The following is an 11,261-nucleotide window of genomic DNA, read 5'->3' as shown; positions in this document are numbered from 1 at the left end:
TTACAGGGGCAGCAAGGGCCGGATCTCAGGTCGCCAGAGGGGATCCAAGTTCGTTCCCTTTCTCTCGGCTGGGGCAATCAGCGTGATATTAGCACAGGAATGTTTTTGTTATCTTTTAGCAGAAACTTACTTACTTATTTGAGAGAGAGAGAGTGAGAGAGAAAACAGGGAGAGGAACAGAGAGAGAGGGAGAGAGAATCCCGAGCAAGACTCCAGGCTGAGCAGGGAGCCCGACAGGGGGCTCAATCCCAGGACCCTGAGATCATGACCAGAGCTGAAATCAAGAACTGCCACTCAAACAACTGAACCACCCAGACACCCTGGCAGAAATTAAAAAAAAAAAAAAAGGGGGGCGCCTGGGTGGCTCAGTGGGTTAAGCCTCTGCCTTCGGCTCAGGTCATGATCCCAGGGTCCTGGGGTCGAGGCCCGCATCGGGCTCTCTGCTCTGCAGGGAGCCTGCTTCCTCCTCTCTCTGCCTGCCTCTCTGCCTACTTGTGATCTCTGTCAGAAAAATAAAGAAAAAATCTTAAAAAAAAAAAAGATTTTATTTATTTGACAGACAGAGATCACAAGTAGGCAGAGAGGCAGGCAGAGAGAGAGGAAGGGAAGCAGGTACCCCGCTGAGCAGAGAGCCCTATGCGGGGCTTGATCCCAGGACCCGGGGATCATGACCTGAGCCGAAGGCAGAGGCTTTAACCCACTGAACCACCCAGGTGCTGCAGCAGAAATTCTTAAGTAAGAAGATAAGAACATCCCAGAGTCTGTTTCCATAGGAATCTGCTAATTCTCCTCCTTTCTGATATAACTTACCTTGACACTTAAACACATTGTGTAAATTTAATCTGTATCTAATGCTTGTCTGTTACCCAAACTGAATTTAGCCGGCCATGTTTTTGATCTGTAATCCAAGTGGCAGGTGGAATTGCTATCATGTCAGGCCACGGCTGACGGAAGATAAAGGCGGTCGGAAAGGAGCCTTGAAGGGGCTGGAGAGCCAGTCAGCTATAAAATGATGTTTATTCAAACTACAAAGGAGAAGGAGGGGCTGTGCAGGGGGCTGAGGGCCCAGGACACAGGTGTGTGGAGAAACAGTGATGGGGAGGTCGCTGACCTTGCCCAAGGGAGGATTTGGTGTGACTGGTACCTGGCCCAGGAGAATCCACGCGACCCCCCGCCCTGTTTGGGTCCAGTGTTGGCGAGGTCACTGTCTTGACTCACTGTTTTTCCTGTCCCAAACACCGGGAGCCCTCTGTGGCCATGCAGCCAGCGTTAACATTGCCACTGCCCAGTCTCCAGGATGGTTTTGCCCAGTTTCCCTCCGGTGTATCTTCTAAAGGGTCCTAGGTTAGGCAAGACCAGTCAGATTGAATTCTTACCAGGGTTTAAAACAACTGGTGCTATGAACCCTTCTTGATCCTGCTGACTTCCCTTGTTTGTTGGAAGACAGAACGGTTCAGCAGCCTTTGTCCTCTTAGTCACAAAATATGCTTCTGTAGGCTCCTCCATTACAGTTAGATTTTCTTAACAGGTTGGAATGCTTCTCAAATTGCATCTTGACCCCAGTATCGCCTGCGGTATTTATTAAACTCTTAGGTTCATGGGCTACACCCCACACTGAGTCAGAATCAATTAGGGGCGGAGTCCATAAAATTTGCTGACTTTAACAGGTTCCCCCCCGGTGATTCTGAGTGAGGTGAGTCCTTGGCCTATGATTCACAATTTGGCCAATTAACTAGCTTTTCAAAATAATTCTAGCCCCAGGGAAGATGCTTGGGCTCTGGAGTCCAGCCGTTGGTAGGGGACATTTGCCAGATGCTGCTAAGTGCCAGTGTTTCTGTATGTGTTCTCTCGAATGCTCTGATAAGGTGCTTCCTGTACCCATTATCCAGGTGAGAAAATGTGTCCCATTTGTAGGAAGGAGCACAACTTAACACAAGTGCAGTCAAGTCCGCAGTTGTTTTTTTAGCTCTGTTATTCTGCTTTTTAGTCCCAAAAATGCTATCAGGAAAATGGCGGTGGTAAAAACTCTTAACGGCCGTCGTCAGCACTGGGGATGTGAACTGTCACTGAATGTGTTATGGGACAGGTGATCTGCCCGATGTTTTGGGTTTTATTAAGGACTTTGTGATCTCTGCTTCAGATTTTTTCAAGAAATCTAGACTTGGTTAACTCCCAAGCCAGGTATGAAAGGGCTCCTGTTTTGTTACTCTTCTGTGTGAGGAGCAGGAGTCTGTTAGGAGGGGCCCCTAGGTTTGAGTCAAGCTACCGTCCAGGCTTTTTACTAAAAGGCATCTTTTTGGCCCCCAGGAGGCAGATCTAAAGCCAGACTAGATGCTAATTAGTTCAGTCCACCATTGTTTGGGTAATTCAAGCCCAGAGTGGCTTTCGGGGGTCTAAATGATCCCCATGGGTACTAGTTTTCTGCTTTGACTACAATGTTGTGGCCAAGTCACGGTGTTAGGATTAGCCCGCAGGCCTCGCTGCCACCTAATAAAAAAGAGACAAAAATAGTTGAAGGAAATAGCTGTGCCTGCAGGGGGTCAGTGTCTGGGTTAGAGTCCGGAGGGATGCCGGACGCCAGGGCCTGGCTGGTCCAGGACAGTGACCCTCCCATCTGGGGGTGGGGGAAAGTTGCTTCTCTTGCCACGTGGCAGCTGGAATCCCATTTGCATACATCCCCGCCACTTGGTCAGTGCTCTGTAAACTTGCGTAGCGGAACCCGGGATTAGCAAGAACATTTGTGTCTTACTCTTTCTGGGAGAAGTAACAGGCCTTCCAGGAGGGATGCCTGACACACCAGCAGCTGTCTGGGGGGCGGGGCATGGTGAACCCAGTGGCAAGGCAGCAGCCAGTGGTGTAGACTCAAGCACCGGCTCTGCAGGTTAGTCTTTGATCCCAGTCTCACCTCTACTAAATGGCCATTGCCAGTCTTGGGTATTACTGAAGAAACGCAAGATCTGGATTCTTAGGCAACAGAAAATGCTGATAGTATCTCTTCCCCACGGCTATGATGGAGGTTAAGCGAGGTGTGCACGGGGCTTCCACAGCGTCTGGTACCTAGTGACTGCTCGGGAAGCAGGAGCCGTGAACCTGAGGCCCGCTCTGTTCAGCCACTGTGGGCAGCTTTCCACATCTCACAGCAGCACCCAGTGCTCATCTGTTCCTGCAAGAGGATTTCAGAGGCCACACGGAGAGGGGAACCCAGGATGCCACCTCCACCAGCAGTAAGGTTTCTGGGCACTGTCCACCCCAGAGCACCACCCCCGGCCCTGTCTTCCGACCGTGAGGAGAGCAGCCCCTTTGTACCAGTCCGCAGAGAGGAGTGCAGGAAGCAGCAGCCTTCCTTTATGCCTCTACCCTCAGCCAGAATGTAAACAAAACCTGTTTTTTCCCTCCTTTAACTCAGTGTCTTCTAGGGGACTCACGAGTACAAGCCACCCCATCAACAGAAGATGCCAGATGTGCGCGTTTTTTAAATTACGTTTATTTAGCGTATGTACACATAAAAGAGAAATCCCCCTCTGATCCCACCCAGCAGAAAACATGCACAAACCCCAGCTATACGTGGAGGGAAGGGGCCCCAGCCCCAAGTTAGTGGTTGGGATGGTGCAATCCTGGGAGTCCCACGCCCTAGTCAGGAGAGGGCTGGGCCGAGGGGGCAGAGAGCCCTCCCGTCGCCAGGCCTAAAACAAGCGCGCGCCGTAGCCGAAGGTCTGTTTGATGCCCTCGAAGTAGTACCGCTGCCAGCCCTGCCGCGTCCTCTCCTCCTCGGGGGCCGGCACGCCTCTGCCTTCCATGCACAGCTCAGTCTCTCCGTTCTTGTCCAGGAAGGTCAAGGTGATGGTGGCAAAGTGCCCTGGGGAAGGCAGAGAGGATCCAGGGTTTCCACCAGGACTTGAGATGAGGGGAAAAGAACGAGTTCCAGGGATAACAGCCAAGGGCAAATCCGTATACTTACCTTCTGGCCAAGATTTAAACCTCCATTTCATCACAATCAGTTTCTCAGGGACCTAAAATAACCGAAGAGATCACTCTGAGCTGTGGACTCCCATGTCCCCGATCCTTTCATCCGGAGTCTATCATCCATGTGATTCTACCACTTGGGCACAAAGTGGACAACCATGGAGTTGGCGGCTTCTGCCCCAATGCCAGCCCCACTTTTCCCCTTACGCTGAAGTACAGTTGGGTCAGCCGTGCCCAGGGGACAGTTCAGTGCTACACATGGAAAGCCACCGCCCACCGATATGTATGACCCCTCTTCCACAAAGGAACATTTCAAGAAGAACTAATTTTACTCCACTAAGGAAAAAAATCAGAGGAAAGCAAGGAAATTTAACTACAACATTCTTTTGGAAATCAAAAATAAGTCTTCGCAAACTGGAGAGATTAAATTTTACCTACAGAGCTGAAGAAAGAAGGGAACGATGTATTTCTCTCACCAGAGACTACATCCTGGGTCTGGGGCTAGCAGGCACTCACCAGATCAGTGAACTCCCCAGAGACGTTGCCATCTACCAGGTGAAACTTCCCACCTTTGTCTGCTTCCAGCATTGCGGGAGCATGGGTAAAGGCCTGAACGAGCTGTGGAAACAAAGTAGGTGGAAGACGATGTCCCTCTCAGTGGGACCCAGGGACCAAGGCAGCTGACACCTGCACGCCTCAGCTCTCATTTCCAAAGGCACCACTTTGCCCAATGACCAGGTTCTATTCTGTTCCACTACAAAGGAACAGCCACTACTCAAGGCTTTGGCTTGAATAATGCTTTGTGAATCCAGGATGCCATTCCTTCAGATCCGTTCCCTTTCCTAACAAGAATGCATCCAGTGGTGCCCACTCACACCACCCAAAACTAGTACATGGGAGGAAAAAGAAGGCATGTCCACTTTGCTGAGTAGGCTGAACAGAAGGGTCTTTCCTTTGCCTCCGCCTGTAGGAGGAAAACCTCAGAGCTCTGCTTTCCAGGACCTGCTTTGCACACAGAGGGGACGTGCCCACAACCCAAGTCACCCAGAACAGCAGATGCCCTGAGGCCTGAAGGACAGGATTATACTTACCTCTTGGGTGGTAAAGACTCTATAGAGCTCCTCTGGTGAGGTCAGGAAGGTTTCTCTAAGGGTGATCTTACAAGTGGGGATTTTGACACCAACAGGTCTGGCCTGGGTTTTTGAAGGAGCAGACTTAGCCTGTGGAGGCGGCAGTGAGAAAGGTTTAGAGGGATGGGGAAACCTGCAGGAACACAGCTTCCAGGACAGGCCTGTTACTCATCCTCACAGACGTCTCTGCCTCTGGTGCTAAGTACCCCAGGGGCTTGGAGGGAATGTGTATGGATGGTTCAGTCAGAAGAGGGGCTTGCCCAGAACGTCGATTCCCACTGAAAACACCATCCCGGGTGAAGGAGGAGAGATACTCACTGAAAACCCCACTGACCAAAGGATGTGGCAAATCATGAGGTATTTCAGTGTAATTCTCAAAGAAAAAGTCTGTGCTTAAATAGCTGGAAGCAGCCACCTCCCCTCTGGGATTCCCTTCACCGTGCTGACGAAGGGCAGCAGACCAAGTGCTGAGCGTGAGCCGCACAGGTCCGCCTCCACAAAAATACGTGCTCACCCTGCAAATGTGAAATCGATCCTTTCCTGACAGGTGAATGTAGGGATCTAACCCCGGTACCTTCAGACCTCCAGTGTCAAAGTAGGACAGAGCAGCACCCCAACTGGAAGGAATACCAAAGCCATATAAAAGGTAAATGCTACCCTGTGTTCATAACCACCTAACTTGTATTAAATGCAGTCAGGAGACTCGGAAGCCCCCGATAGCTTCCATCTGCTCTAGGGGTCTGCTCTAAATGAATAAAAACCAGGTTAAAGAGGAACAAAACAACTACATACTGCGGACTCTGTGAAAAGCACCATGGGCAGATCATATGCCACTCTGGCTTGGAGGTTAAGGTCAGAGAGAAAAGCATATGGAAATACATGTACCTTGCGCTCCTCAGTTTTCAGTGCTGGCCGCCCGGTTGAGTCTACTGCCTCTCCGTTCATCGTAGGCAAGATCATGCCCTGTGTGAACTCTGAAAAGATAAAACCCCCACTCCTGGAAGTTATTTCTTAGTAGATGAGATCTGGGGCTTCTTTAGAGTTTGACAAACATGGACACCTTACCCCAGAATGAGGTAACAACAGAGAAAGAGCCTATCTACTTCATGCCTTTCCCTTTGGTCTATGCGAGACAGGCATCTGAGCATAAGCTGTAGAATACATAATGTTAACTAGGGTTGTTTTGAACCCGATTCCACTAGAAGCATCATACTTGTTAAATGCAGATGAGGTCTATCACGGATAGGAGTGAATGAATGCAGCGGCACTTGCAGTGACTTCAAGAGGAGGGCAAGATGCCCACAGATGCAGATTCAGTCCCCCTTCTCCGCTCTGCCTACCTCTGGAGAGCAGCCACAACTAGTCACCGCACCAGAGCACGTGTTCCCACCAAAAGAGGTGTGACCTTCTACGCTGGTTCCCTTGGACAGCCACGCTACGTACTCCAACATCAAAATCAGAACATACGGGCAGAACTGAAATTCTAAGGGGGAGAGCTAACTGCTGCCTAATGACCCCCATGGGTCCCTGGAGAATGCATATCAAAGACAGTCCAGAACTGTGCTCAAGCAGCGAGTCTGGGGATGCCAAGTCTAGGTCAGCACTGTCCAACAGAAATACAAGGTCAGCCTCACACAGAATTTTACATTTGCCAGTAGCCACATTACAGCATTAAAACGAGTGAAATTAATTTTGACAGTATATTTAACCCAGTCCTCTGCTATCCAAATTATCATTTCAAGGTTATCAATATAAAAAAAGCTATTGATCATTCACATTCTTTTTTTGGGTACCAGGCTTTCAAAACCCACTGTATTTTATACTCAGGGCACAACTCCATTTGGACTAGCCACATTTTAAGAGCTCAACAGTCAATATATTGGACAACCCATCTCTAGATCTCTCCCCTTATTGAGGTTATAGACGGACTCTGAGATGAATAAGCCCCCTCCCCCCAAATCTTTATTCATTTGGCAAAGAAAGGACTGTCAGGCCCCTTCATCAGCAGTCTGATGGCCGGGGGTTGGGGAGGCACTACCTCCTCAAGGTATAGAGAACTACTCAGGGGATACCTGTTTTGAGGGTGCTGATGTAAATTCCCATTGCTTCTCTTAGAAGTTTCACCCCTTCTTCCTTCATTAAGGCCACGAGATTTGTGTCAGGCTCATCTTTGGCAAGGCTCACACTAATCTGAGTGAAAGATCAGAAGTAGGTGGTAAATAACGTGCGGGAGACCCACAGCGTGGAGTGCGGGTACGGAGCAATCAGGGAACTGCTGGCATTTCCCCAGGAAATGCGTGAGGGCTGGGGTATTTTTTCCAATCCCCATGAGTGTTCCTTCTCAGGTTCTCTCTGTCAAAGCCACGGTGGCTAAGTCAGAACCCAAGTGACTAGCTAAAAACAGAGGAATTAAATGAGCCCGAGCTGTGCTGGCAGCTCCCAGTGGCCCCACAGACCTAGGAAATCAGCTGCAGACTGAGGTTCTGAATGCTGGGACTCAGCCTGGGCTTTAATCTTGAATGCCAGGTCATTTTTCTCCTCTGGGAAAGGAGGATGTGGAAGACTCAGAAGAGGAATTAGGAAGCACAAACCTCTACTTCATCCACACTGTTTTCATCAGACAAATTGGGGATCTCCACATGTCCCTTGTACTGCACTCCAGACTTAGAGGTACCTGTCAAAAGCAATGCCAGGTCATTAGTCTCTCCTGCAGGCAAAGTCTGCTCTGGAGTTCTAACTACTCCTCTGTTTATGCTTCTTTTGAACTACCGAACTGACCCTCTTTATTCTGAGAATGCCAGATGCAATCAACCCTCCCCCCACTTCCTCAGAAGAAATGTCTTTCCTCATTAAATCTGTTGAGATCAACCGTGGTATTCCTGTATGGGACTGGGAGCTATACGGATGTGGTGCTAGCGTGAATTCTGCCAGGGAGCATTCGGGTCAACGATCAAGGCGGTCAGTTCTGCTAAGATGCTTGTTCTGAAAATAGAAGTTTGCTCCAATGCGACTGACATATTAGGGGACAATCTGATCACAGCATGAATTTCATGCTTGCTAATACAGGACTTCTTCGTAAGAAACACTAGGTGAACACACAAAACCACACCCGGCTGAAAGAATCTGCACAGGAATACACAAGACACACACTTTCCAAATACTCATCTACTAGCAACCTCAGGGGCCCATGTCTTACAAGCCAGGCCACCCACGCTGGTGTCGTCATGCCCCCTCTGATTTCAGCTGACCCTCCTTCCACCAATTCACTATAACCCGCCTGCTGTAAACCTTCTGATGCCCACTCTCACAAGTGAACTTCAGGTCTTTGTCAATGTAAAGCAACATGTTTACTGTATTTTTAATATATTTCTTCCCATCTAACGTGTAGAGCTGTGCTATCATTTTTTACATTCCTACGTTTAAAAAAACGTGTCACCAATGAAGGTTTTAGGTGTTGTGTCCTGTCCCTAACCCTAACCCTATCTTCCCTATAAGCCCTGTGGTTTTGGTTGAGCAATTTTACACAGTATGGTAATCTCTAGAACACATGGGTGACGTTATAGCAGATTCAAAATTAACCAGCAAGTCGTTTATCTTACTTCTCTCGACCTCAGCGTCTCAATCTATACAAAGAGCACTGGGCAAGAGGACATCTAAGGGTCCTTTCAGACTACAATACTTCAGTAGTAGAAAGTCACAAACAGATAGATTTACTTTCCCCCCTCTTTATTACCATTTACTTGAGAAATGCTCATTGAAACTGAAATCTATTTTAAGCTTTGCCCCTACATGTACTCCTTTAGCTTTACTGCCTTTTAAAATTCAGCCTCCCAACTATCGGGATCATCTAGGTGGGGCACACATATGGCTTTAATTCTTTGCCAATATCTTCACAGGAGGGACATAAATGAGAAAATAAAACGGCCCCAAATTACAGTCACCCACAAACTTCATCAGCACAGTAGTTGAAACTGATAGATTCACACTGGAGAAAGAAAAGATAAAGACTAAAAGAATCACCCTTCCCATCTTTAAATCAACCACCCAAGAGATAAAAGCCAGTCTGAGAAATAGGACCTTATGTAAACTGTCCTAACTTATGTGGCCCAAAGATTCAGTGGCCCAACCACCTCACAGGTGGGGACTTGTGAGACACATCCCCCACTTTCCCCCAGAAAGGAAATACGTTTAGTGTCCCAAAGCAGCAGAGAAATTCTGGCACCCAGGACTGACTGCTATGGACTCCAAAGCAGCACCATCTCCCTGGCAGAGTTCCTAACTTCCCCCAACTGTTCTCCCTGGCTCCGAAAGAGGTCAACCAAAATGTGCTTAACGTTTATCCCAACAGCCTGGCATAGACTTACCTGTCCAGTTTAGTTTGATGCTCCACTCATAAAAGAAAATCAGTTTGCCTTTGCGATTGTTAATGGATGCCTCTCCATCAAGCTTATTCACTTCCGTCACCTCACATCTGCCTTCCTCATTTTGCACCCGCACTGCCAGGAACAGGGTTTTCAGCTTATCCGTGGACCAATTTGAAGCATCCCTTTCTGTCCTGCAAAACAGACATAAAGCTATGGACCAGGAGCCGCATGAAAAGACACATGCTTGCTCTGTGCAAGAGAATCCAAGGCTCAAAGAGGTCTGGCAAGAAGTTTGAAAAGATCAATCCCACTCCAGGACATCCACCCATTTAGGAAGGCAAGGAATCCCATACTGTCAATAAAGACAACAGCTGTGTGGAATGGTTGCAAGTCAAATGGAAAATTATGCTTTCCTTTCTCAGCATGATGGTGCTAGGGTCAGTATCTGACACTTAAAACATGGCGCCCCCGTTTGACCAAATGGAAAACTGTGACCATCCTGCTGAGGTCAGGAGTACAAGAGTGGGCCACAGAATGCAGTATTTAGCTAACAAGTCCAGGAAGTAATAAACTGATCATCTTGACCTCATTAGCACAGTGTTCTGACCTGTCAAATTCAAGCTGTGCTCAAAATCCCCTAAACATTTTGTGTCCTCTAGACGGCCATGAAAACAATGTAAGTCAGGGCTTCAAAACACAAAAATTAGATCAAACGCCGGCAGGCTGAGATATAAAGAAGAAAAATCATTCTTTCTCCCGAGGTACTAACTAGTAGAGAAACCGAGAAGCTAGGAGCCAAAAGAACTGCAACAAAGTAAAAATACAGTAAAGACAGTGTGAACAAAGTTCAGTGCACTGAACAGATAAGAAAATAGTACTTTTAATTTCATAAAGGAGAAGAGGCTTTGAAAAGTGGTTACGTTATAAAACCACGATTGCCGGGCAACCAGGGGCAGTCCCGGGAGTTACAACACAACCAAATGAATAGTTCCGGGTGAGAGGCCACGGCATCTTCAGCATCACTGAGCTCTCGGCACCCGCAGAACACGTTCCAAACCTTTGCCCTCTAGACTTAGGCAGCGGTCCCCTACGGCTGACTCCGAATCTCACCCATAAACCGCAGAAGAGCAATTCCAAACCCGCAGCCCCGACCCTAACCCAGCATCTCCCCCACACAATCCACGGCAGTGTGGGTCTCGCTGGTTCCTCCGGCCACGTGTGGCTGCATGCATCGGCATGAGGCTGCATGCATCGGCTAGGAGGTTATGTGCTCGCATCTCCGGAACCCCTCCTCTGGGTGCAGCCCTCCCCGTCGCCCCCTCGCCCTCCAAACACCGAAACAGAGGCAGGTGGTGGTGTGTGGAGTGACCTGGGACTAGGGATCCCTGCCAGAATAAGAATCCCGCCCCATCTCCCGGCAGGGCTGCCCCGGACCCTAGCTTTGTTCCGACCGAGGTTCCAGGGACCCGCAACCCCGGCCGGGCCGAGCGCTCCCGCGGCCTGGCCCGCTGGCCCTCACCAGTGCCAGTTGTTGACGTTGGTGGCGTCCGCCCGTTCCTCCACGATCCAGCGTGGGTCACCCTCACCCCACTTGGCCATCGGCTCTCCTGTCGCTCCGCCACCAACTCCCGAGCAGCCACAGCCACAGCCTCAGGACCGCCTGGTTCCAGCCGCCGGCAGCGCCTGGAAACTACTAGAAGCGGCCGCAGAACCTCCTGGCTTGCTTTTCCCTCCACCCCCCGCCCCTCCCCGCCTTTACTTCCGGCTCCTCCTCACTCCCACCCGGTACTTCCGTTCCACCTCG

At 49.4% G+C, this 11,261-nt stretch overlaps 1 protein-coding gene across 1 annotated transcript; it reads right to left on the bottom strand.

Annotated features, from left to right (window-relative positions):
- Positions 1–3,462: 3,462 nt before the first annotated feature.
- AHSA1 (activator of HSP90 ATPase activity 1) lies at positions 3,463–11,153 on the bottom strand. The gene is made up of 9 exons (XM_044231655.1): positions 10,977–11,153; positions 9,458–9,648; positions 7,685–7,767; positions 7,166–7,283; positions 5,979–6,067; positions 5,055–5,183; positions 4,480–4,581; positions 3,959–4,010; positions 3,463–3,856 (listed from the first exon to the last, which is right to left on the bottom strand). Exons 1-9 carry the CDS (start codon positions 11,054–11,056, stop codon positions 3,684–3,686), a joined length of 1,017 nt encoding a protein of 338 aa, XP_044087590.1. The 5' UTR covers positions 11,057–11,153; the 3' UTR covers positions 3,463–3,683.
- Positions 11,154–11,261: the final 108 nt, after the last annotated feature.

This window comes from Neovison vison, chromosome 13 (genome assembly GCF_020171115.1).
Source record: "Neovison vison isolate M4711 chromosome 13, ASM_NN_V1, whole genome shotgun sequence".
In the NCBI taxonomy this organism is placed as follows: domain Eukaryota; kingdom Metazoa; phylum Chordata; class Mammalia; order Carnivora; family Mustelidae; genus Neogale; species Neogale vison.
Note: the sequence above shows the minus strand (reverse complement) of the source record. Positions and strands in the feature narration are given on the sequence as shown.

Bases quoted from the DNA above. Each gene is read 5' to 3' on its own strand.
- AHSA1 (XM_044231655.1), bottom strand. From the start codon at position 11,056: ATGGCCAAGTGGGGTGAGGGTGACCCACGCTGGATCGTGGAGGAACGG. The intron at 9,649-10,976 runs GTGAGGGCCAGC...TCTGTTTTGCAG, and splicing joins AACGTCAACAACTGGCACTG to GACAGAAAGGGATGCTTCAA. The intron at 6,068-7,165 runs GTATCCCCTGAG...TTATCTTTTCAG, and splicing joins CATCAGCACCCTCAAAACAG to AGTTCACACAGGGCATGATC.